This window comes from Zonotrichia leucophrys, chromosome 3 (genome assembly GCF_028769735.1).
Source record: "Zonotrichia leucophrys gambelii isolate GWCS_2022_RI chromosome 3, RI_Zleu_2.0, whole genome shotgun sequence".
NCBI lineage: Eukaryota > Metazoa > Chordata > Aves > Passeriformes > Passerellidae > Zonotrichia > Zonotrichia leucophrys.
In genome coordinates this window covers 83018265-83044997 of record NC_088172.1, presented here as the reverse complement: position 1 = coordinate 83044997, position 26733 = coordinate 83018265, and the positions used below count along the sequence as shown (strand labels likewise).

General features: G+C 41.0%; 1 protein-coding gene across 5 annotated transcripts in view; it reads left to right on the top strand.

Annotated features, from left to right (window-relative positions):
- BICRAL (BICRA like chromatin remodeling complex associated protein) overlaps positions 1–26733 on the top strand; it is a 45560-nt gene that overhangs the window by 5625 nt on the left and 13202 nt on the right. For 2 of the 5 annotated variants that reach the window (XM_064709014.1, XM_064709015.1), the window contains exons 2-4: positions 19834–19882; positions 22641–22689; positions 22771–22839. In XM_064709014.1, the coding sequence (XP_064565084.1) occupies positions 19839–19882; positions 22641–22689; positions 22771–22839 (162 nt within the window). In that variant the 5' untranslated portion in view covers positions 19834–19838. Of the gene's footprint in view, positions 1–3773; positions 4167–4853; positions 5362–11613; positions 11710–19833; positions 19883–22640; positions 22690–22770; positions 22840–26733 lie in introns of those variants that run through there. The other 3 variants (XM_064709012.1, XM_064709011.1, XM_064709013.1) reach the window with 3 other exon arrangements.

The following is a 26733-nucleotide window of genomic DNA, read 5'->3' as shown; positions in this document are numbered from 1 at the left end:
GCAATTTGTTTAAATGGAACCTCCAGTCACCATGTTTTCTTTGGTTTTACTTAATTGTCTGCTGTGTGTCAGATCCCCATCTCAGAGAAGCACAGTTCTCCAAAATCTGCTTTTTAGATTCATCATAGACCAGCCCTGCTGGCCTTCACACAATCTCCAGTCACAGAAACCTGTCTGTCTTCTGGTATTGGTGGAAATCTCTTGTTCTGAGATTCACTCTTCATTACCCCCTCTTACTGCCCATGTCCTTACCAGTCATCCCTTAAGATACCTTTGGTTAAGTAGTCCTGCCTTTGGTGTGATGAGTGATACTGGAGTCATGCAGCTTTACAAATTACATCAGGCAATTATGACCCAGGTTTTGTAAGTACTGTTTTGGATAAGGAAGGCATGGTATCAAGCTGAACATTGTAATGTTTAGGTAACTTTTATAGGTGAGTCATCAAAATAGTGGTGGTAATTGTTCAGAATTTGGTGGATATTGAACTGAATTTTTCGTGTGGTATGTTACATTTATGTTCCAAGTTAAAGTCCTTGTCTGCTTTCATGCCGCTGTATTTGGGTGCTCTACTTTTCAAGTGACCTCTACCTCTCTATTGCCTGTGCCCTTTAATGATGACCTATTTGTTTCTGTGCCTTCAAGCTTAGCTATTTTTTAAAATTTAAATAATTAATTAAGCCATGTGTAGATAAGTAAAAGGTGTGACTGGTGATGAGCTGACATAAGAAACACATTAATGAATGGAAAGAAAAAGCATGGGAGGAAGAAGTGTCATCAATAGAGCTGAAGGATTCAGTCTGAGGAAGCAAGGCTGCAGTGAAGCAAATGGCATTCTTTTCCTTGCAATATATCTCTGAAAGGATGCAGTGATTTGAGGTTACAACCATCTATTAATGCAAAAACCTTGAGATGGCTGTGGAATTAATTCCTTTAATGCACTAGTTTAGTCCTTACATTCTTCATTATGAATCTACTGCTGCCTTGCCTTCTTTTGGGGTACTAATTTATGATTGAAAAAGAATTGGAGTGCATGTGATGTAGACCTGAAAAAATGGGCTGAATATCAGCAAACTGACTTGATGTGGGAGAAACCTGGAGACAGAAAGAATAAGGGTGTTTTGTACCCCCTTATTTTCTCCCTCTCAATATCTAAGCACAGTTTTCAGTTCTTCACAGTCTGTCATTTCAGGGCAATGTATTGGAGCGCTCCAAATGTCATTTGGTGTCTTTGCACACCTATGAGAGTGGTATTTGTTAAACAGCACGGTCACAGTTTGACAGCTGGTGTCAAAATACAGCCAAGTAGTTTGTTGTGTGATGAGTGCACGTGACGTTCCCAGTCACTGTTTTTACACCAACGTCTCTCAGTCTTCCAAAGATTTATCTTCTTCCTTCTGACACTGGTCTTTCCTTTCTTGTGCTTATTTCCCCTTGCTCCTTATAAAGCTGCTACAGGAAAGAAAATGTATTAATGTGATGGTGGAAGCTAAAGAAGGGCAGCAACTGATTGTGCATTGTACATAGGACTCTGGTTGAAGATGACAGCTCTGAGCAGGTGACCTTGAGGTAGAAGAATGTTGACATACAAAGGTCTTTTGTATGCAGGCAGTAAGGCAGTGAGAAGAGGGGCAGCCTCTCGGGGCAGTGACACCCAGTTCTGAAACACCACGTGATGCTCTTAAAACAGCATGAGTACCTGCCAGGAAAAAGCAGTAGTTCTTTACAAACATGGTCTGAGAAATTCTGTAGTACACCTGGAAGTGGTAACATTACAGCTGATGGCTGCATTCAGACCTCTTGGTATTGAAGGTAACATTAAGTGTGTACTTCAGTATGACCTATGAAGTTACATCCAACCCTAGATTTTTCACATTTCTACCTGTGAACAAATATAGCAAATGTGTGTAGATATGGAGAAATCTAGTTACTGCAGGGTGCTTCATTGTATAGATGATGTTAGTTCTCCTTCCCTTTTCATACTGTACCTGCTTAGTAATGCTGTTGTCAATGCTGCCTTGGAACATCTTTCAGGGAAAGTAAGTTATGGTACCATCATGGAAAACTTATGTAGGATTCCTTGTGTTTCTTATGGTGACAGAATCCATTCAAAATCACTTGCCTTCCTTTCTGCAGTTCCTTCTTTGTATCGTATTGTCTGCTTTCTATTTGTGGTTTCTGTAGGATTGGGAGAGTAATAATAATAACAACATACTGATCAGATGCTCGGCCTTGTAACCTCTGAAACAAAGTTCCTTCCTGTTAACCAAATGAGAATGCTGGTGGTGTTCCTCCATACAAGTTCTCACTTGGGCAATATTCTCTAAAGCCAGTGAAGCTGAGCAGGTTTGAATTCAGGGCAGTTTGGCCTTGAAGCATTTACTGAAGTTAGGAACCTTGAAATGTTGGCCTTTTGGATTTTCTGATGCTGGTGCCAGGAGTACAGGCTTACAGCTCCTGCAGAGCTCTGTGGCACGTGGTGTTTGTGTCCGTGCTGTGGCTGTTGGGGTCCTTGGTGCAGTCACGAAAAGTGCAGTTGATAATCTGGCTGATGGCCAAGGCACAGCCACGTGCAGGTTCCGTCTGGGCTGCACAAAGGATCTGCTGCACTCGTGCTAAGGCTTCTGTGCTTGGGCCCGACCCTTCCACTTTGGGAGTGATCTGAAACCTCACCTTACTTTTCTACTGGGGGTGTGCATGGAAACAAGGTTTGTAGGCGAGTCTTGGTTTTGGCAAAAGATTGGAATTGGCTGATTAATTAAAAAAATAATCAGATTGTAATTGGAAAACAATGCTGAGGTGCTGAGATTTTTTTTTTTAAGATAAGCAATCTGGCCAAGTTCTTTGAGAAGGTTCACTTAGTACACTGCCCTTAACCATTTTGACATAGTTGCTCAAAAAACCTAAAGCATTGTGAGAGGGTTTTTTTGAGCTGTGTGAAGCTAATAAAGAAGGATATGCTACTAAATAAAGTCTTCAAATCCTTGTCTCTAAGGAGTTTTAACAAAGTTACTTAGGAATAAAATAGTAAAGTCCTTGGGAATTACCATAACTAGCAGGAAAAGGGTCTTAAAGAGATTTTTTGTTGTTGTTTTTAAAAGCATTACCATACATATATCTGCATGCTAAAAATCTATTTTCAATCAAAATGTTTTTTTTAATAAACCAGGCTTCTCTGAATTATCTACAAAATGAATTAATTTTTTAGAATTAAATTGTTTCCAATCAATGAATGAAGTGAATGGTGGAAACTGGAATAGTTTTCTATAACAAAAAAGCTTTGAACAAAGTTATTAATGCTTTTAGCTGAAGTAAACTGTAGAATAGCATTAATGAACTCTCAATGCTATAACCTTTGACTTCAAATTAACAATTTTAGGTTACCCAAAACTTTTTAAAGTAGTTGAAGTTCTTGAATTTTGTTTCCAGCAAGGCTGATAACATATCTAAAAATACTTAAAATAGTATAGCTTGCCAGGGGATCAAACCTTGTATTTTTCAAGGTGACCTTGCATTTATTTTTCCGGGAAGCCCCCTGCACTTGCATTTATTTTTCTGGGGACCCCCTCCCACCCACCAAGCTTAAAGTGATTTACAGCTTTAATATGAAGGAAAACAGCCAAATTGTTAACATTAACGTTAATTTTAATAGGATAAAAACTTTGTTTTACTTCCCTGTAACCCCAAACAAACCCCAACTTTTAAGCTAAAGCCAGCAGCCTAGGCTAGGTCTCCAGACCGAGGGGTTTCTGAAAAACACAACCCCCCCAAAAAAAGGAGCCGAAGTTTTTAAAGGGTCTGGCTTTAAACGCGGAGCGAGGATCGCGCCGGGGCTGGGGACTCATCATGCCAGGGCGGCGGTGCGTGTGCCCGGGCGCCGGTCTGCGGCGTTGTGTCCCGGCGGAGCTGCGCGGCCGTGCCGTGCCGTGCCGGGCCCGGCGGCGCGGTGCCGGTGGCGGCGGCGGTGCGGGCGCGGAGCGGAGCCGAGCGGAGCCGCGCTCTCCTCCCGCTCGCTTTCTCTTTCCCCCTCTCTCGCTCGCTCCCTCTCCCGCTCGCTCTCCCCCCTCCCTCCCTCGCTCTCTCGCTCTCCCTCTCTCTCTCCTACACTGCCAGCCCCTGATGTGATGGCGAAGAAACCCCGTTGACAAGGCACTGCTTTTTCATGACGGTGAGTTTCCCTTTGAGTGTATTATAATTTTGTGATAAAAATTTCAAGGAAAAAAAAAACACACAACCTCCTTCCTCCCTTCCTTCGGGGAGGGAAAAGAGAGGGGGGAAATCTATCTCCAGACAGACAGAAAAGAAAGAGGAGCAAATTAACAACCAGGAGTTGCCAAAACCAGGATATTAGGTTTCAGCCCAGAGAGCTATTGGCTCTGGGGCTATGTATATAAATATATATCTAGAGAGAGAGCGAGCGAGAGGGGAGACGAGGAGGAAGAAGAGGGATATTTTGTGGGTGGCTGTTGTTTGGGCAGATGTGGATTCACATGGAAATGAACTATATATATTAATTTTTTTTTTCCGCGAGGATGGTGGTGGTGGCTGCTGAGGGCACTTAAAAAAAAAGTTGTTTCTTAAAATAAAGGCGCGGGGGGGGGGTGAAGGGAGAGATAAGGTTTCAGGTCCAGGCTGATAGCTGCAGAGAGGGGAGAGGTTTGGGGTGGGTTTTTTTTTTTTTTTCTTGCTGATGCCATGCAAATTCAGGAGAGGAGGGAAGAAAAATCTCTTTTAATGACTCATTGATTGAGCCGGTTTAAAATTAGTTGTTGTTGTTGTCTTTTTTTTTTTTTTCCGCCCCCTTGATGGCCATCAAGAGAGGGATGGAAAGAGGAGAGGAGGGAGAGAGAGTGTGTGTGTATGTGTGTGTGAGAGAGTGAGAGGGAGAGAGGGGGATAGAGAGAGTGTGTGAGGGAGAAAGAAAAATAATCTTTTCAAATCTCCTCCCTCTTTTTTTTCCCCCCTCGTTTCTTTGCTTTTCTCTAAAGCTCTGTGGTCTGTGAAACAGTCTTTTCTTCCTCCTCGTCGGGAAAATGGAGACACTTCGTCTCTCTCCTGGCTGTGCAGCTGGGAAGGATTTTTCTTTTCTTTTTTCCTTTTTCGCTCATGGCTTGATTTTTTTCTTTCCCCCTTCCACTCGCCACCACCCTAATCTTGTCTTTTCTTTGAGCTTGTGTCTCAGAGTTGTACCTGCTGGGGATTTATTTTTCACTCATTTCCTCGTTTTCGGTGTCGCCACTAGATTTGATTTGATTTGTTTGGTTTTTTATTTGCAATTTCCTCCGAATCGCTCCGTGCCTCCTGCTTTTAACCGAGGAATGGAAACGGTGCCGCTTTTTGTGGGTGCGCGAAATGCTCGGGCGGTAGGTTTGGGCTAATGCGATTTTTTTTTCGCCTTTTCGGGATCGAGTTTTTCGATGTGCTTTTTATTTTATTTAATTAATTTTTTATTTTTCTTTCGGAGAGAGAAAATATTTAATTGTAACGCCTCTTTAAAACACAATAAAGCGTCTCTTTCTGGAGTGACCCCTTTGGCTTCGCTGTAGAGTGGATGTAAACCCGATCCTTTGTGCTGCTGGGATTATTTTGCGTAAAAGAAGCAGTATTTTGTAAATAGATTTTTTTACTTGTGGCTTAGAGAGAGTAGTAGGTTGTGAAGGGGGTTTTCTAAAATGGTCACTGTTCACATTTATTGAGTCATGGGCGTTATTCAAGTATGTAAATTATATTTTGTTTTTTGGTATTAATTACAAAATTCAGTTATAGATGATGGCAGAAAACAGGTACAGAGACGTTAAAAGCCGGGCAAAATCGAACGACGTGTGGAGGGCACGCATGTATTTCCTTAGAGCTGTTGCTAATCACTATGGGGAGGAATGAGATGTGGAGGCCTCTGCCTTTCGCCATTCCGTGCTCGCCGCTCCCCTCCTTCCCCGGGCTCGGCAGCGCGGCGTGGCCGAGGGACTGCCGGGCAGAGAGGAGAGCGGCTCCGGCGGCTGCCCCTGCCGTGCCCGGGCTCGGCGGGCAGGCAGCCCCGGCTGCGCGGGGGAGCGGGAAGATGGCGCTGCCTGGCTCCCTGCCAGCGTTTGTTGCGCAGTTTCACCCGCTCTCCTCCCCCACGGGCGCCATTTTAAGGTCCTTTCTGCTGTCGCCGCGCCGTGTGGGGCGGTGCCGTCGCGCCCAGCTCGGGCCATATTTCTGTGTCTTGTCTGGGAAGCATTTCTGCTTTGGGAGCCCAGATCTCCCCGAAATCCTCAAAGCCTTGCTTCCCTCCCGTACCTCCGCGCTCCTTTCCTAATCCTTCGCCACCGTCTTGAGGGACGGTTTAACAGCCTTGGCTCGCCCGGGCCCGTGCGCGCAGCTTCGATCCCGCCAACAGCCCTTACAAGCTTGTTTTCTTTACCTCTGAAACACGCGTTTCTTGTCATTCAGCGTATAGGAATTAATAAAAGATTTGAAAGAAGTTTTTTTTTTTCTGAACGATGGCCGAAAAATAAAACATGACATTAAAAAAAGCAGTCCACTTTTAAAAAATGGTCCGGTGTAGTGCATAGGGCAGGGTATTCTTCATTGAAGGGGCTTCAGTAGTGCTTGCCAAAATAAAAGCATGGGTAATTTTTTTGGTGGGTAGGTTGATTGTTTTGTTGCTGGTACTGTCGTAGTAGTATCTTGATGTGGGGAGGGGACTAGCATATTTTCAAGTTTTTATTGCTCCTTTATGTCTAAGGGGAAGTTGCTTTTCCCAAATTACTTAATTAGACAGCTCCACCTTAATATATTTTTAAAGTTTTGTTTTGGTGCTGTTTTTAGGACGAGCACTCCAAATACCTTTTTTTTTCAAAACCACCTTTTTTTTTGACATTTCTGTATGATTGCTCAGAGCTCATGAGATTTCAGCTTAATACCAACATCACCTGTACCTGGCAAGAGGAAGGTGTGCTGCCAAGCCAGTTTATGCTGTGCCTGCTAAGGAGTGTGGAATGCTTGTGTAATTCTTGGATTTCTGTTTTTTCACACATTAGAGGTCAGCTTCCCCATTCTCATTGCTCATTCCTGATAGAAGTGGGAGATTTTTTAAAATTCAGAAATAATCTTAAGATGTTTTTAATTATTTAAATGTTTAATTTTTTTTTTTTGCCTGTTGAAGGGTGTTAAGCAACATTTCTGTGAAATACATTTACTGCTTGGAATATACAAAAAATTGTCTAGATATAAACTGTCTTTTTAAAAGACTTTCCTGGGGACTTGTTGGCATTTTAGCTTTGAATAAAACACCATCTATGAAACTTATTTACAGAGATTTTGAATGTAGAATACAGTATTTGTTCACATATTTCAGAAATCTTATAAATTCACTGCTTCTTGAAGTGATTATTTTCATTAACAGGAATCTTGGGATCAAGGTGGTGAATTATTTTTTTAATGGTGGCATATCTATAAATAATAAAATTTCTCTCTTATTCCTTGAATGTCTGGGAGACTGTGTGTGATTTTCTTCACTAATTTGTGAAAACAGTGAAGAAATGGCAGAAACAGGATAAAAATGACCACTTTATATTCTCTCAGGGCCTAGTACTTGCCAAATGACTATATATAATCTGCACAGCAGCCTGCTTGCATTAAAGCACAGTATATTCTCATTTTGCATTGAGATCTTGGTTGGTTACTATTTAAATATTCCAGATCTGTTCTTTTTAGATGTGTTTTTGTCTCTCCGAGCTTATAAGTTTGTGGCTGTTATTGCAAGCAGCACTTTGCTTTGGGTGTCACTTGTTTACACTTCTGGAGGAATGCAGAGCTCGCTCACCATGTTGATACAGTAGCCCGGTAGTGCTTCCATTGATACCCCTTGGCTTACTCACTGGTGTGTGCTCACCTGGGTGTTCAGGTGTGTGCTTGTTTTGGGCATGCTTGGAGTGCTTGCTCTGTGTGTGATACCTGTATCCTGGGCTTGGAAATGCTCTCACTAAATGTGTGGGCTCAGCTACAGAGATGGTTGTATTGTAGCTAAGTATTTACATCACTTTGTGCATGTGCAGCTTTCCTGCCCCAGCTCCTTCACATGTCCTTTCCCAGTACAGTTGATGTATTTATTTTCGTTCTACTGAGAGGAAAGCCCCAAAGTTGTGCTAGTATGAGCTGCATGTGCAGTTTGCTCCAAGGTCCCTTTCTGTATGCATGGAGTTTTCCAGCAGAGGAAAGCCCATGGCTGGAGCTGAAGAGCTCTAGGGTGCTTGGGTGTGCTCCCTGCTGCCTTTGCAGAGTTTTGCTGGTACACTTCTCATGGTTTCCAGAGAAGTATCTGTAACTGCAGTTGGGTTTCACACTGAGGCTCTAATGGTCAGTGATCGTGCCTCTCCATGCTGCATTAGGCTTGTGGTAAATCTAATGGCTGCTGCTTTTTAGGGTAGCTGTAGCAGCCAGCGTCAGTGTGTCATTGCTGGCTGAGTAGTGGCTGCAGAGCAGGCATAAGAGCCTCTTTGATAATGTAGTCACTGTTCAGAGAGTTGGCAGAATTCCTTACAGTGCTTCTGCTGGAATAAGCTGCATCTGTACTTGAAAGGTTTTTTTATTGCCGTATAGACATGGGGATTGTCTACAAAAACAAGTGTGTTTTCCTTTCTTATGGTAGAGGAAAAGCAGTGACAATAATAAACTGTTCTAACATTCATTGTGACCTGCCACTGTTTTAATTTGAAAGTGTGAGCAGTTTTGGGAGGGCCCTTGTTAACACCACCATAAATGCATAAGCACCAATCTGAACTGAGGTTTTTTTCAGGTCATTGCATAGTTAAATTAATATGTGTGGTTTTTTTCAAGTATGAATTTGTTCCTGCTTTTTTTTAGTTGGAAAAAAACCCCAACTACTCTGTCTGTAATATTTTGTTTTATTTGAGAATTGTTGAGGTTTTAGACAAAATAAAGATTACCATCATTAACTAGCACAGAGACTCTATCAAGTTTTTTTTTTAAATTATTCCTTTCTTTTCTTGCACTAGTTTAAAAAGGTTCTAGGGCTAAGGGAATCCTTACCAAAAGAAATGGAAAGCAGGCAAAATCTGTAAAAACCTAACACAGTAACCTTTTTCTCATTGAAGGTATTGAGAAGGGGTGGTGAAATGGAGAGGGAAGGTCTGGAGAGGATTTAACTTCATTGCAAGAGACTGATTGATTAGTTTTGTAAAGTCTGATCTTATGCCTTGTCTCAGATGGAACTTGCAGTAGTTTTACTGTGAACTTGATCCAAGCGTGGAATTTCAAGACCTCGTGTTGGAGCTTGAATTTGAGATAACTTCTGTAGTTGAGTTATCTTGGCCCCGCTGAAATAGGTGGTGAAATTTCCATTGGCAGTCAGCGAGGCATTGGCTTCAATGAAGAATGACAGCATGGAGGATCTTCAGCTTGGGTTTGGGGTGTTGATAAGGACTGCACTGCTGAAGTAGTTACACATCTGTCAATTAATCCTGTTCACTTTTCAGTAGTTTCCCCAAACATAGTAACTGAAAGGAGTATAAATGGCTGTTCAGCTAATTATTGGCAGTTGGTAGCAGATACTAACTAGCTCATCTGAACCATGCTTATGGCAAAGTTTGGTTTTTAAACTAGTATGGACTAGAGTGACAGTGAAAAGGTATTAATTGGGCATTGGTTTATAAATGAACTGAGAAATGTTCAGTCCATAAAGAAGTTATGGGCCCGCAGAATATTTTTTCAACATCTCTGAAAACTATATCTCACAATAAGAAGCATGAAACTTGAGTATTCTCGAGTAGAAACAAGGTAAAAACCATCAGAGGGACTGACCAAACATTTCTTGGAGTATTGTTTTGCACAAAGAACATATGCTAGCAGTCTGTACTATAGCATACAGTAGTTTGTAGAAATGCTGAAGCACCTCATATCTTCTGGGCAGGTGAATGTTTCCTTCCTAAGGAACTGCTGAGATCCTGCCTCCTGTGTCTCTTGTGGGATGAAACCAGGACCTTTCAGAATGTTTAATGAATATTGAAATTCCTGAGGAGCTATGTATGTGGTGGAGCAGCTTGGAGGACAGAGCCCAGAACAGGCCATAGGGAGTGATGAGCAGTCACTGCTGGAGGGAAGGTCTGAGCCCAGCCTTTAGCCTGGGAGATCCCATGGGATAAGGCAGCAGCCTGACCTTCAGGTTACTCTGGATTTTCTCTATGTAGTTTAAAAAATCTCTTTCCTGATACAAGTCTTGTTAAGGTTTTTGATATTGCCCAGAGCAGCTGTGGATGCAGTAGGAAAAAAATTGTATTGAATAAATCAGAAATGGTGTGCTGAGCATGTGTATCTCAGGGAAATGACTGTAGACAGCCACACAGGGTGTTCACTTGTGTACCTGTAGCTGGATTAGCCATTACTATCATACCTACTGTTAATTGAACTGCACATTTCCTTTCTTTTCCCTAACATATTAAAATATCACTGTAGTTCTTGGAAGTTTGCTAAGTTGCCGCATTTGGCAAACTCAAATCAGTATTTTTTTAATGGTATACTAAAGGGAATGTAGGAGTTGGATAAACAGCCTATTGTAGCTTGTCTGTGGTTTTTATTTACCCTTCTGTGTGTGGAGCTGGATGTGTGAGCCCCTCTTAGGTGCTGGTCTGCCAGATCTTAAAAACCATGAAGAGGCATAATGTTGTGGCTAGCAATTCCTGAGAGGAAGCACTTTTGTGTTTCTTTTCTTGTTGCTATTTTCCTGATTCCTGAATTTTTTCTATTTTTTAGAGTAGTTTTTCTTAGAAAGGTTTTTCATCATTCTTTTGAATATTTAAAATTACCAATTTCTTCTCATACTTTGTTGCATACAGATGTCTGAAATGCTGATGATTAAATTCAGTTCTACAGCTAATTTCAAGCATTGCAAATTTATCTTAGAAGTACTATTCAGATTTAGATTCTTGGAATGAAAACTTGTTTTTGAATATTAAGAAGGTAATGCTTGCATAATGTGCTGTGTTTCTAGATTAGAATTCCAAATTTCTTCGTTTTCTAGCTGTATTTTAGAGCACAGTTCTGGTAGATTTTGCAACAGTGTAGTAACCTTTGATTACTCTGGAAAAGAAAATATTCATAAGGAGTAATTCCATATTGTAGGATATAAGTACAGCATAGTTAGTTTATGAGTGAATAGTAAGTCTTTGTGTTTCACAAAATGCATTTTAAAATGATTATTTGTCCTTACTCCTGTTGTCTTGAAATTACCATTTTTGGATAATTATGACTTCCGAGTGAGGTTTTAATTTGCAGTTAATTTTTCAATATGTACTTCTTTTCCATTGAGTACTTGTCATTGTTCTGCAGCACATAATTTTTTTACAGTAATGGGAGGGGGAAGTGGAAATACCTCTTAATACCAATTTTTGTATTCTGTCCATGTAAAAATCAATTTCTTGAAAACAGAGGGCTTGACATGGTAAGCAGCTCTTAAGTTGATTATAAGATGGAGTTTTGGTTACTTAGAAGAATCTGAAATTCACTTTGCAAGATACTAGATTGCTCAAAAGTAGTATTGACGTGAAATTTAAAAATAAACTATATGATGATAAGGATTTGAGTTTATACTTTTTTCTTACACTTCTGTGTTGCAGAGAATGCAAGTGAGGTCTGGTTGTTCCTGTCTAGGAGTTTCCTTCACTGAATCCGAGGCTGCCTGTTGGATAGGAACCTGAGGGAGAACTGACAGGGTAAGGCAGGCAGTGGTAACAGCACCTTGGCAATCTGAAGTGCACGCTAGGATGATACATTACCCAGGGGATGGTGAAACAGCTTGGGGGGTTTTTCCCCCTAGTTCAGAAGCACACAGAGCAAAATATTAGCACTGTGGAAATTAATGAGAGTTTTGGTGGAAATTTGTGTGAGGAAAGGACTTTGTTTCTGGGTGTTTGATCTCTGCAGTCAGTGTGGAGTCACTTAATGCTGCTGCAATCCTTTTATGTAATTTAGCAAGGGATGGATGGGGTTAAATAGAGTTATCTTACTCCGTGCTCAGAAAGGTTGTGAGGGATGAAAACACCACGAATTTGATGTAGCACACTCAATTCGCAGCAGTACCATTCTCTGCAGTGATTGTTGCAGTAACTGATTTGTTCTGGTTTTGTTTTGTGGTGATTGTTTTTCCAGTGGCAATGCATTTCTTCAGGTATTCCATACTTGTGTTGGGATTGTACATTAAAATTCTGAATGGAAAATGATATAGAGCAACAGAACAATTTAAAAGATCTTTCAGGACAGGTTCATTATAAAGCACAAGAGAGATCTTGTCAGAATTCCTGCTGACAGGATGTGTACAGAGGCATACTGAAGTTGTGAGGATCAGTGGGTGTATGTCATAACTCCAGCAGTAATTGCTTCAGGTGCTGGGGATGTTCCTGTGTGCAGTTTGATTATCTCCCATTATAAAGGTTTAGCTACAGCAGTCATTACCTTGCTCTAAAGCATCGATTTCCAAAGGTCACTGTTCACTCCAAGGAGTCATGCTGCCAATCAGGAATTGATCTCGTGTATTTGCACAGAACTCTTGAGTCTAGATTTTTCCAACAGTTTTGCAGAGAGATTTATTTATGTGTGACTTACCAAGGTTTGATGTTGATTATATCACACTTTTTGGAAATCATTGTTCTAGATGTTGCTCTTCTAAGCTATCCATTAGCTTGTGCTTTTTGCAGGAAGTGAGAATAGGTTTATTGCTTTGTATCTGAAACAATCTATTAAGGCTGTATGAAATTATAAGTGACTTTGAGAAGAATAATTCTATTGTTGCAAGCTGGAATATAACTTGAGTAAATTTAAAATTCAGTGTTTGCAGCTCTTAGAATATGGATAGTATCTGAAGAGTGTGTGAATAGTTGGACTGCTTCTGGGGGAATCTGGTTTTAATGGCACTGCAGGTTGTAGGCCCTGCATGTGTTACATGATACTGTGGATTGTGTAGCATGTTGGTTAAAAATTTACGATGGTTACCTGGCCCTGCCCCCTGCTGTAAGCAGAACAAGCTTCACAGTTAGAACAGGTTGGTCAGGGCCATTTGTGCTTTGAAAATTTCCAAAGAAGGTGATTCCAACCCCTTGCTTGAACATTCTTGTTTGTGAATGTTTTTCCTTGCATCTGGTTGGGATTTTTTGTGTTCCATGTTTGGGCTCTTGCTTTGTGCCGATGAGAGGCAACCTGCTTGGCCCATCTTAGTCCCCCTTTTAGCAGGCTGCAGGTAGCACCTGGGTTTGCCTTCTGCTGTCCAGGCCTAAGAAAAGCAGTTCCTTCATGTGAGCACATGATTTTACTTGCACTCTGTTGGACTCCTTCACATTGTTTTGTATTCTTAAGAGCAGTGTCTGTGTGTAAAAGCCCAGCAGATTTCAGCTGGGAGCTCAGAGTGCTGCTGGAAAGGGAACAATCGCTCCCCTGGCTGCTGCTTGTGCTGAGGTGATGTGTGTATTCAGTGTGTGCTGCAGCCCCACATGTGCTGTAGGCTGACTGAAGCACTGCTGCCTTCCCCTGTATTTAACTCTCCACCTACCTCATTCCCTCTCTTGTGCTGGCACCAGTGCTGCTGTAGCCCTGTGGCAAGCCAGAAGCAATCAAGGAGCTCATCCTAAGTTGAAACAGATCAATGTATTTTATCAGATCAGTTTTTGTTCCAGATGACTCTTCAAAGCCTTGAGCTGACCCAGGGAAGGTGGATGAGAGGAGGGCAGGACTGCTCTATTCATCTTCTATTGCTCTTTGCTCTGTAGTAGGTCAGAGTGTTGAAATGAAGGCAGAGGCTTTAAGGCCAAGTAATAAGAGTCTCCCAGAGGATTGGCTTGCATAGCTGGGATTTCCTTGTCAGTTTTATTACTTTCAACTTCTCTTATGTTCCGCTCGGGAACGTGTGATAAAGGGCACTGTGGTTATTTCCCAGAAGGGATAGGCAGGGCTTCTTGCACAAGTACATGTTATCCAAGTTGAAATATATCCTATATTCACCAGTGTGGTAGAAATATGAAATAAAATGGTAGGGGCTTTGCTAATAAGCTACAGGGAATATCTTTGCTGGGTTGTGACTAATTAGTGAGGATTGCCCTTTGTAAATTAGTTGGATGCACCAGCAGGGCTGAATTTGGCCTACTTCTTATAAGCAGATTTTTTTTTTGTGGCTTTTTTTTTTTTTAGGACACTGTAGTATTGATAATTAGATATTTGCTAGGCTGCATTGTAACAGTGCTCCAGCAGTTTGTGTGACTCTTCCCAAAGTGTATTTTCTGCAGCTTTCTCTAGTGTGGGCTCTTGGCAGGGCCCTGGATGCATTGATGGGTCCCAGTGGCCCAGCCAGACCTCACCTAGAGCCCTCCACTGGCTGAAGTCTCCAGAGACTGATCCAAATATAGAAGTGAGTCAATGTTTAAGGGTCTAGGCCAGTGGTCTCCAGATGTTAGTGATTGCACACTCCTATTGGCAAGATTTTTGAGCATGTGTCCCCAATATATTTATATTAATTTGCATACACAAGTATATTTGTGTATATTACAACTTCATATACCAGTGAAGTTTTAATAATTTCTTCTTGCACCCCACTGGATTTTCTTGCACACATCCTGCTTTGAAGACCACTGGTTTAGGCTTCATAACTCTTTAACTTCACTCATTGTAGCAGATTTTATTTTCAAATTCTCATGGCTTAATATGGTTTGTACCCATTTCATACATTACTCATTGCTGTGGCCCACTGTATGTTAACAAACAGTGAGGAGGACACAAAACTAGAAAAGATAGTTGGCAAGAAAAGTGACAAACTTTTCTGTCATTTGTGCCGTAGGAAAGGTTTTAGGAAAATTCCTCCGGACAGCCTTACTTTTGTTAACTCACTTTTAAATGTTCATCTATGTCAAGGTCACATGGTGCTCAAATTCCACTTTTCAAAGTAGACTGCATGGCTACTTTTGGGTGAATTTGGTTTTGGGCTTGTAAGTACTCTGTCTGATTGTTTGCTGCTGCCTCTGTTGCTTTCCTGAAATTACCAGGGCACTAATCGTTTGGTAATCCTTGTTGAAAATAGGCATTAGTTAAAAAGATTTAAACCTGCACTGTCCTGGTTTTGGCTGGAGCAAAGTTATTTTCTTCCTAGTGGCTGGAACGGTGCTGTGTTTTGGCTTTAGGTTGAGAATAACAAAGCAATGCTTGCACCAGGCCAAGGCCCTTTCAGCTTCTCATACTGCCCTGCCTGTGTGGGGGCTGATTTGTGTTTGTAATAATAAATCCTGTGACCAGGACTGGAGGGGCCCTGCCTCCAGCTGGGTGAAGGAAGGGGACTTCCAGCTTTGACTACCAGGTTTATTGGACTGTGGGTTTGGCACATGGAAGCCACAGGACATACAGGACTCATTTTCACAGCAACCTCATGGACTCCTAGGTGAAAAAGTTGGACATGTCTTCTTCCCTATCATGCATCAGCCTTGGGAAAATCCAACAACACAATGGACTGTTCAAGGCCACTCTGAGAGCAAGGGGTACTGGGACATACAGACATTGGGATAGGGGAACTGCTAAAAGGGCTGGCCCTGCCCAATCAAAACTTTCACATCCTGTAGAAGTAGATACAGTTCCTATAGTGCGCACAGAAAATTGTGTTGTGGAAAGCAGTCTGGGTTTTTCCTGTCTCAGGCAAAGGTAGACCCATCCATGGGATTGGATTTGCTCAAGGACCTGGGTGCACTTAGTGGGTAATGCAGAGGGATGAAGTCTGGTGTGTACTCAGGGGTATTTGATTTTGGGGTAGAACAACCAGTGAGGATGTTAAGTGCTGTATAATGCTGTATTTCATCACTGGTTGCTTTATGCCATGGCAATGGTATTGCTGTAAGATTCATGAAGAATGAGTGCTGATGAAACTGAGCAAAGTGCAGCAGCAATGATGGAACCAGACAAGCACAGCAGTGATGAACCAAACTTCAGCCTGTAATCATCCCAACAGCATTTACCATCTCTGTCACTTTGAAGGAATGATATGACAGATGGAGCCCAAAATCCTGTACTAAATGAACTCGGTGGACATCTTAGAGGGGTGACCCATAGATTATGGGCCTGCATAGACTATGTATGTCTGCATATATGGTGAAAGACAGGAGAGGTGGCTGTGGTTATGGGGGATGCATTGGAAAGTGTGGGACCGGGGCATGATGGCATTGGTATAGAATAAGGGGTGGATATTGTCTTGGCTTTGACTGGGGTAGAGCTACTTTTCTTTCTAGTAGCTGTGTTTCGGATTTAGGATGAGAATAAAGTTGATAACACACTGGTGTTTTAGTTGTTGCTGAGCAGTGTTTGCACCAAGTCAGAGACTTCTCAGCTTCTCACAGCACCCCACCAGTGAGGAGATGGGAGGTGTGAAAGAAGCTGGGAGGGAAATAGTCAGCAGATCAGACCCCAGCTGACCAAAGGGATGTCCCACACCATATGGCATCATGTGGAACAATAAAACTTTATTATCTGGGATAAACTTGTAGGAGTTTGCAGTATGTTGGGTAGATTTTTCATGTATCACGTTTAGCTCGTAAAGCCAAGTGTGTGTTCAGTAGTGGGTGTAATGGTGAAGATTATGTATTGCTGTTAGGATTTTCTGACACCAGTATTTACATGCATTTTATTTTCCTTCTGATCATTCTGTGCATATTTTGAAGAATTCGGTGCATTTAACAAGTTTATCTTAATTTGTGTCAGTTGTTTTAATACCTCCAGAGTATTAATTGAAGAAAGCTCTGTGGTATCACTTCAGCTAATAGTGAACCCTTATTATGATAAAATCATAGAGAATATTTGGTTATGTAAAGGAAAGACATTTTATGATGTTTAAATAATGCTGTCAGTATTTCCACAGACACATGGGTAGGTTTGCAGTGTAAAAACAAGGATAATTTTGACTTTGTATAAATTTTTGCTTTTGGTTAGCTAGGAGACTTTGGAACCTTGTTCTTGAGACATGGGTATGCTTTCAGCAGTTAGAGGAAATAACAGCTTTCTGTAAGTAGTACTATCACTACAGTTAAAACAGAATGCTAATTGCTTATTAATTTATTCTTAGTAGTACACATTTATATTTAAATTTCCTGACATCATACTATGTCATGCCATTTGCTTAGCATTGAATTGCAATATCAGTGCTCAAGCTGGTGGCTCTATGCAAGAGTAAGCAGCTGGGTTGCTGAATCATGGGAGAAATTGCTTTTCTTAATGTGCATAGTCACCTCCTGAATGCTGATTTTTGTCAACATTGAGGTAGTTCTCTGTAGCTGTGCTTTGTTTTTCTGTCCTCCCTGAGAGATGATACTGAACAATCCTCACACTGACATGCGCTCCATTTCTGCCTCACCATCACTGTAAGCTAAAGCACAGAGACAGACAAAATCCAGATAAGGCTCTGCAGTATAGAGGACGCAGTACCCTCTGCTAGTGTACATTATAAGCTATTTTCAGAACCAGTAGAGTATAGAAAAATTTCAGGATAGAGTTTACAGAATAACAAGACAGCCAAGGTGGGAATGAATATGTGGAGATCACGTTATCCCCTGTCCTGCTCAGAGCAGACTCAACCAGAGCAGGCTGCTCAGGGTCAGAGCACGCAGGCCAAGGCTGTGGTCCAGCTGTGTCCTGGCTATCTCCAAGGATGGAGACTCCATTACCTTGCTGAAAAACTTGTGCCAGTATTTGGCTACCCTCAGAGTTTTAAAAATGTTTTTTTCTTTTGTCTACATGGACTTTTTGGTTTATTGTGTTTTGATTTGTGCTCTTTGCCTCTTGTTCATTCCCTGGGTATCACTGAGAAACATTTGGCTCAGTATTCTTAGCGCTCTCCCACCAGGTATTTATGGACAAGATAAGGATTCCCCCCCCATGGTTTTCTGTTCCTCAGGCAGAACAGTCCTGGTGCTCTCAGTCTCTTGTATAGCAGGTGCTTCTGTCCCTTCAGTGTTTTAATCATTATGGAGATCAGAATGAGGAATGACTCATGTGGATCTGGTCAGGGACAGTATGTTTCTGTTTGTCAAGAAATAAGAGAGAGAGCAGAATGAATTAAAGCCAGAACTGTGTTATAACATTTGAGTGATAAGTATGACAGCGCAGTTTTAAAGGGAATTTGAGAAAGAAACAAGCATGGAATGCAATGATCAACTTGATGTGAGTAGAAAATATGCTAAATATGAGATTGGATAACTTAAAGGAAGCCGGGGTACCAGGAAGTTTTGGAAACAATAACATCAGTTGGTATTTGAACTGGTGGATTAGATGGGATCCTCACAGTTATGGGCAAGGGGGATGATAGTCTGGTATTGGAATAGGTATCCCAATATTATCAGTTAGATGGTGCCTGGGTCAGTGTGACCCTCGCTGCTGAGCCAAAGGCGGCTTCTGTGGTGCTTTACCCCAGAGATACCTTGGCTGCTGGAGATTGCAGCAGGGCACTGAACAAGTCCAGGCTTGTCAGGAACTCCGTTTACCTCAGGAGAGAGAGCTTCTGGCGATGGTGAAGAGAAAAAGGAGAGGATTCTGCTGGAGGGTTGTCCAGATGTTTATTCCATGGTTACAGAGGTCTGAACCGGGGCAACTGCTCCACCAGAATGGAGGCCGCATGGTCTCATTAACCTTTTAAGCTCGGGGACAGGGGAAGGGGAGGGGACAGGTGAGCTACCAACCAGGTGAAAGGGGCAGGGTCTCAAGGGACTAGGGACACCTATACGGGCCAATGTCCCCCAGGCCTGAGGAGCATCCTTTGAAATCGACCAACCACACCACGCCTTGCTGGTATGTTAGCCTGATTGACAGGGCACACTCAGCAAGGGGCGAGGGGGAAGGGAGAAGGGAATATTGGCACACCTGAGAAAGGGACCCGGAAGCTAAAAACACACCACAACAGTCTGGGATGAATAGGAGAGCCCAGAATATGCAAACAGAAGCTTTGAAGGAGCAGCAGTTGGAGGGGAGAGTGAGTGTGAGACTTTTTGGTGCAGCAGTCCCTGATGGAGTGGGCAGTGTGTGAGGAGTTGGTGGCTGTGACACTGTGAGGCCCAAAGTGCTCTGCACTCGATAGTTGCCCTCAGGTTGGGCAGTGCACATGGATTCCCTCCCTACCCATCCATAAAGGGGCTGTCAGAGCTCTGTACTGTTAAACTCAAGTTTAAGTGCTCTCCTGAATATTGCTGAGGAGAAACTGGAAGTGGCCACACTGACACTGAGCTAGTGCTAAGAAAGGTCTGTTAGAAAACAGTGTTTGTTTTAATGCTTTGTCACATTTTGGCTATCGTTTTGATTCTAGGCTGTAGCAGCATCCTTGTGACATAGACCTAAGTTTATTTACCTTTTTGGCTGCTCACATTAGTGGCTACAACCGCTAATTTGTAACAGTCTTTGTAGGCTCTGTAGTGTTTAGTTATTCCCTCTCTGGGATTAGCTGGGAATAAATTCCTGTAGAAGCATTTTAATTGGAGTCTTAGATTGCATTCAGTGTTGATATTTTTGCTACTTTAAGTCTTAAAAGTTCTTCTTAATCAGTTTGGTTAATCATTTGTCTTTTTCTGATTTCAAATTCAAAAAAAACCTTGGATGGTAAAACATTGCATAGGATTTTGTAAAGTTTTGCATGTGACTGAATTTGATTTTGAGATAAATCAGCAGACAGCTGTAGAAGGTGCAGGTCTACTTAAAGACTTTGTCAATAGTAGACAACTGTCAACTTCTTAAATTGTTTAATAAAAATACTGAGATATTCCAAATTGGTTTTGTTGTTGAAAACAAACTTTTGTGTGATGCATATCAAATATCCACCTTCTCCTTTATTCTAGTTGTCATGGATGATGACGATGATGAATCCTGTCTCCTTGATCTTATTGGGTAAGTTTTCCACAAGAGTTGTTGCGGAAAAGTCGGGAATAATAATTTTTCAAAATCATCTTCTAGAAGTTGATTCTGTCTTGGTATTGTCTAAAGATGAGGTGACTTGCAGTGAAATTAGTTGACATCCTTCATATCTTCCACGTGGAGATGTGTGGAGTGCAAAGCCTTTAATCCCCGTGGATGCTAGCTGACAGTCCACTTGCTGACATTCTTCTCACAGGGACTAAGGAATGTGTGTTCGTGGAGAGTGGATTCCCTTCTCAGGCAGTGCTAATACCAGATCAGTGTTGATGCATGTTACTGCTACTACAAACTTCATAGCAAATAACTTTTTTTAAACAAATCCCCAAAGATGTCAACTTTTTTGAGTCATGGGACTAGATAATTTTTTAATACTAGGCTTGTATTTTAAGGGAAGAGTAAAATTATTTTTTCCTGAATTTGGAATACTTAAACATTTCATTTCTACTAGTAATACACATTTGCATCTAAATGTTAGGAAAAAAGAATAGCTCTCTGTACTGTTTCCTCTTCACAACAAAGAATTTACCAGCATTTTGGTCGAAGATAGTTGATTTTAATAGAACCAGGGACTTTGAATGGACATATGTGTTATTATTTCCCTAACAGATTTATGTGGAGTTATATAGTTCTGTGTGGCAATCTCCAAAAGTAATTGGGATAGCTGAAGCTTGAACAAGTTTTGTGTGGATTGCTATGTGACAAGTTGCCTTCCTTTGGCTATCATTTGTGTCAGTATTCAGGAACAGATGATATGCTATAAATGCATATAAAACACAAGAAGAGAATTGAGCTTTTCATGCCCAATACTTTGTTCAAACTCTGCTAGAAATTAGACCGATATCAGTCTCATAGCTGCTGCTAAAAAATCATTCCCAGTTCATACGAGAGTTTTTTGCTAAGTGTAGGAAATAATTAGACTTTTTACCTTTCTCACACACCTGAAAACTTGTAGTGAAACCAGTGAGAGCTGTAACTTCAGAAAGCCCAAAACAGCCCCGAGTGGCTGCTGTGGTTTGAGGGTTGCTCTGGATGCTGTAGCAGAAGCAGAGCCAGTGAAGGCTCAGTTACGTTCTGTGGAGTAACTGATTGTGGCCATGTGAAAACACTTCCTCCTTGGAACATGAGCATAAAGATGATCATGGGACAATTAAGTGCTCTGTCATGAGCACGAATCATGAGGATCCTGCTACAAGATCACAGGTGGTCCAGGAAATGAAGTGCTCTCTATACAGATGAGTGTTTGTGTGAAAATTACAGTGTTGCTGCTCCTGGCAGCAATTATTGTCTTAAGCACCTAGAAGAATAGAAAACTTTTTTTTTTAAATCTGATCTGTGATTTGGTAAGTGCCATTTAAAATTCCTTCCTTACTAAAGACAATATTTAAGGTTATGAAGTGTTCTTAATTTTTAATTGCATTTTGCACGATTGGAGGACAGTGAGGGTGATTGGTATTAATGGCCTGGTTATTTTACTGATAAAACTCATGAGCATAATACAACCCTATATGAGATCATGAGTTCTGTGCTCCTTAATTTTTGAAGTGCTGTGAAATCTACTATGAAAATGACATTTGTTTCAAAATATATGTAACCACTTCAATATTGTAAGCATAATAGTATAATAAAGTTCCTGCCAAGTACTGTCATGTCTTTTGTAAACCCATGAACACAGTTTTTTTTAAGAAAAAAAAGGGACTGGAGGTGTGTTTGTCCTTCTAGAAGAGTAGTTGTGAGCTTGAAAGATCTTTGACTTTATGCATCTTTGTTTTCTAGGACCATCAAACAAGAAGGAGACATTTTTAGTTACTGCTTTTTTACATGATAATCTCCTGCTTCTAAAAATGTTTCATTATTACTTGTTAATCAATGAACATGTTTTAAAAATCAGAGAAACCCATGTCAATTTACTCCTTATGCTAAGGGAAATGCTGTATAATTACTGCATTATAATAATCCCATGTAACACAGCCTTGTATTCTTTTTATTTGGTCTGTGCATACAGCTAAATTAATGTATTTGTTTGAATTTCTGACACTGATTCTATCCAACTACATTTTTAATATGAGTTTTGTTTAGTGCTAGTGCTAAGTTAATTAAATACACTGAAATTCATAATATTTAGTCAATTATTTCTATGGTTGGTTTCACTTGGAAAAGGTGCCATTTTTTCTTCATAAGGGGACTGTTACTCTGGCAATCATAAATTTTTATTAACTTGTGTCAAAGGTGACAGAAAAGCCATCAAAGAATCAGGTTTGTAAATTCCCTCCTAGATAGTAGCTAAACAAGGCATTACAGTTTAGCTATAGAAGAGGTGGTACCTGTTTTAGTTCTCACATTATTTGGTGATAGTATATTCCTTAGTTTTTGTACTGTGTGCTGTCATAAAATACCATGTTTTTCAAGAGAATATGAGTATCACCCTCATGAAGGGAAATACAGTAGAGTGCAGCTAAAATTTTGTGATCAACATAGTTTATTTGCTTGAAATGCCTTGTTGCAATGGCAGCAGAAGTGATCAGCATCTGGAGGTTGTGCTGATACAGAAACACAGAGCCCCAGATGACACAAACTTTCAGCTTTGCATTGGATTCAGTGAAAGATGTGTTTTTACTAGAAACCTGATTTACATGAGTACAGTATGTACTTATTAAATACTTAATTAAATTAGCCTCATTAGTAAAAAGGACTTCCAAAAAGTGTTAATGTCTTTATTTTCTTCCCCCTTCAGGGACCCACAAGCGCTGAATTATTTTCTACATGGACCTAGCAGTAAATCTGTAAGTACATTGCTGTGTGTTAGACATAGATAAACTTAATTGACTGTATTAGTTCTAAACATTATTTTTGTCTTTTACCAGAGCAATGAAGACTTGACTAATGCAGAATATTCTGTAGCCAACTCAAATTCAATTTTCGCCAACTCCAATGTAAGTGCTCAGGACATAAATGACATTAGTATTGAGATTGCATGCTTCTGTGTGGCTTTGCTTGGCTTCATAAAACTGAATGAAGTAGATGTGGGTTTCAGCTTTTTCATGTGAAAGCTCTGAATACTAACACAGAACCTATCTTGTGCTGTTAGTATTTTAGGTATTTCAGTGGGGAATTAATTGAAAAATACTGCACTGTTCGGATGTGTTTTGTAAATATGTAAAGCAGCTTGCTGAGCAGTGAAAATGCTCTCTGGTGTAATTCTTCAGTAAACTGCATTTGTGGCTTTAGTGAATATAGGAGTAGTAGTGCTCAAAGATAGACCTTGAAAGTTAGTCATTCATATGCTCTCTGGGTATGTTAGAATCCCTTTTGTTTCTTAGTTTATGCAGATTCTGAGCTGACAGGTTTTCTTTAAATTAATGAGTGAGTTGGTTTTTGGTTTTTTTTTTTTGCTTTTTGTAGTTTTTTTTTTTTTTAGACTCAGGAGGTAACTTTGGATGTGTCCTTTCTGTAACTTCAGTGTTAGGGAAGTTGCTTTAAATTCATTAGGTGTTGCAGGAGGTCTTCAGTGTGCCTTCTTGCCAGGAATGTTGTGCAGCCCTGGACCACGTGTCACACAATGAGGTTGTGGAATCCCAATCCTTGGTGATCAATTCAAGGCTCTAGTGTGGGTGGGAGTCATGCTTTGATCGAACATTGGACTGGAGGACTTAAGGGATCCCTTCAGATCCACATTTCTTTGGTTTCATTTGTGTGTTTTTAAAAACAACTGAATTGTTAATCCCACAATTAAGTTATTTGAACACACAGAATAGGATTTTCTTGGTGATTCCTCTTTCTGTGGTGCTGTTACCTTATCTGTTTGCCTCATTTTCATAACAGATACATGGATACACTTGTAGACTTAAATAATTGGCATGCAGAAATTCTGAAAACTATTAATCTGTGTGTGGAGAACTATTGACTTTCCTGTAGGCACAGTAGTGTAAGAGAAGCTTGTTGAGATAATGGTGAGGGAGTAGGGTACCAAGAGTAACAGGGCATGCCCAGTTTTCAGCTGATGGGGAACAGTGGCTTTCACTTGGTACCAGGCTGTGGCTATTAGCCTGTCTGTGTGCAGCACTGACAGAGCTGGGGTTTAAGGATTTATACTAAGAAAGAAATAGGTTTGGGGGAAAAGGATGACATGACATGCATTTGTCATAGCCTAGACTTCCTAGTTGTTCCTTGTAGGCATCCTTCTGATGAGCATGACTAGGTGGGAAGGAGTCAGGTGTTTCAGGTGTGTTTTCAGAAAGTGAGTTTTCTGGAATAATTTTGAGGGGCAGTGGGAGATTCTGGACTAGGTGGGAGTAGCAGTTGGAAGCAATAAAATACTTGGTGGAAGCTAAGAGCTTTCTGGTGTGTGAAATCTGGGGTAAGTAGTCTAGAAGGCAGGTGATCAGAGGAGTGGGGATTCCTAGTACATGTTCCTTGGATGACATACTGCAGTTTGGTGCTCAGCATGCTCTGTCCTCATCCTTTTGTATCTCACAAGGAGCACCAATGCCATCTTGTCTTCCCTCCTCCCTCCTGTGAGAGCCCTGTGCTGACGCAGGTGAAGAATGACTTGATTACAAATACAGATTCTTACAGTTCATTGGGAAGGAACAAGTGTTACCATAAACAGATGGTTTCATAGTCCCTGCTTATAAAATGGGATACCTGAAAAGTTAAACGCTTCTGAGGCTTTTGCCATTAAAGTTTTTGCAGATACTGAAAGTTCTGTCTTTGTATATATTCAGAATTGCTGCCATGAAGTAGGATTGACTGTCTTGCTGCCTGTCTCAGCCTTTCAGTGGCAGAGTTTACAAATTCAGTGTCGAGGTTCAGTGCCTCAGTGGGTAAGCAGGCTCAGCCAACACGTAACACAAGCAAGATGAAGTTCCTGCTCACTGAAGGAAAAGAAAGCACTCTTCCCACTCCCTTACACTGGCCCCCATGCCCCATCCCAGCCTTCCCTGAGCTGAGTCTGTACCACCTCTGCTGATTCCAGATTGGTTTGCTGTGGCTGTTGTCATGAGAGGCTTCCTCTGCCATTGCCCTGTTTCCTGGCTTGTACTGGGTGGCTGCTTCCATTCTCCTGTTACAGTAGAATAGGACAGCATAAGAGAGCAGAATATTCATGGAGCCAGTGAGAATAAGACTCTTCTTGGGAAGCAGATTCATGAAGCTGCAGAGGCTTTGGTTTCTTCTTGAAATTAGTGTGGCATTCTGCATGGCTCTTCTCAATCTGGACAGTAATTCAGATATTAACTTGGAAGGTTACAGTTTTTGTACATAAAATTATTTTCTAATGTTAAATAGTCCTGGGAGCAGGGAATGAAACTTGGGATTCTCTGTTCCAGTGGGAGTTTTAAGCTATTAATCATATTATTAGTGTTATTATTGGTAGTAGTAATAGTTGTATTGTTTGTGCTAACTGGAATAGCATTACTGGGACTGTTTAGGTTACACAGTTATAAAAGATTTGAGTTTTGTCATTTACTTGGGGACAACTTAGAGATGCAATAGGGAATCCCTCTGAACCTGACAGTAAGAGTCCTAATTATGGCCTAATTAGTGATTCCTTTTTACTCTGCCCAGTGGTAGCTAGGTACAGTTGAGAACATGATTTGTAGCTTTAGGTGTTCCTGAGGTTCAGACACTGAGAGATTTAAACAGTGGTTTAATTCCTCTATTAACATAAATGTTTAAAGCTTGCTGTAGTTAAATAGTTGTAACTTGACAATATTTTATCTAATCTTAAGAAAAATCTTTTAATATTTAAAAACATGACTGAAGTTTCAAAAAATACAGATTGGGTACAGAAATACAGATTAGGGTACAATTGTGAGTAAGTATGCTTGGGGAACTGAAGTTAGGGTGGGAACATCATTGCATGTGATAATTACGGCTTGCAGCATCTTCACACTGTTTACATGAGGTGAAAACAAGCGTCTGTGACCTTCAAGGAGTGAAGGCTCAGAGTAAGAGTGTAACTGATAATTGCACACCCACAGTTTCCATTTATCCTGACCTACAAAGAAACTGGTTGTTACTTCTGAATAGCTGAGATGTGCTCATGCAATTTAGAAAGTTGTACTTTGCCTAACTTAAAACTATCATGAGTATTATTATGCATTTTAATTTGTCATTCCATCTTCAGAAACATGATGCTTGTGTTATCTGGAGTTTCTGGACAGAACTTTGTTTTAGGAAAATCTTGACAGTAGGCCAGAGTAAATAGGTTGTGATTTTCCTTATCACGGTGTTAATGGATGTGGATTTGACCGGTTTTTTTGTTAAAGGTGCCATTTAATATTTGTGGTAGTTCCAATGTTTATAGTTCTCAGTAATCTTTTTATGAGCATAAACCACAGTCTGTAACACTTTTTTTTCTTACTCCCTTGTTTCTAAAATTTTTTTAAACAAGGAGTTGCATAATGCCTTAACATTATGAAATGGTCACTGGTTTGCACCAAGTGATTATAGAAATGCTGGTAGGATTTTGGAGGCAAATTTTGTTTGATAGAAGTCGGTGGAAGAAAAGCTTTCTTCTGCCTTTTCTCTGCTTCTACTCTTGCTGCTGAAGCCTTGCCCCAAACCGAATTAGAGTGGAGGTGTTTTCCCTCCTCGTTTCTTTTATCCTTTTGTCAGTAGAGTGCTCAGCTTGAGGAAGGGAAAATGGCACTTGGAGAGGGTTTCATGTCCTCTTGAAGCAGTGCAGCGGCAGAGCTAAGTGCTGTGTATTGAGAGATTTGAGAAGGGAAAGGAGAGAAGCCTCTCCAGCAGTCTGAGGGTGTGAGTGGGGTATCCATGACCTGTTTGTGCTGGCTCATTGTATGGGATCAACATCATCCTGTATA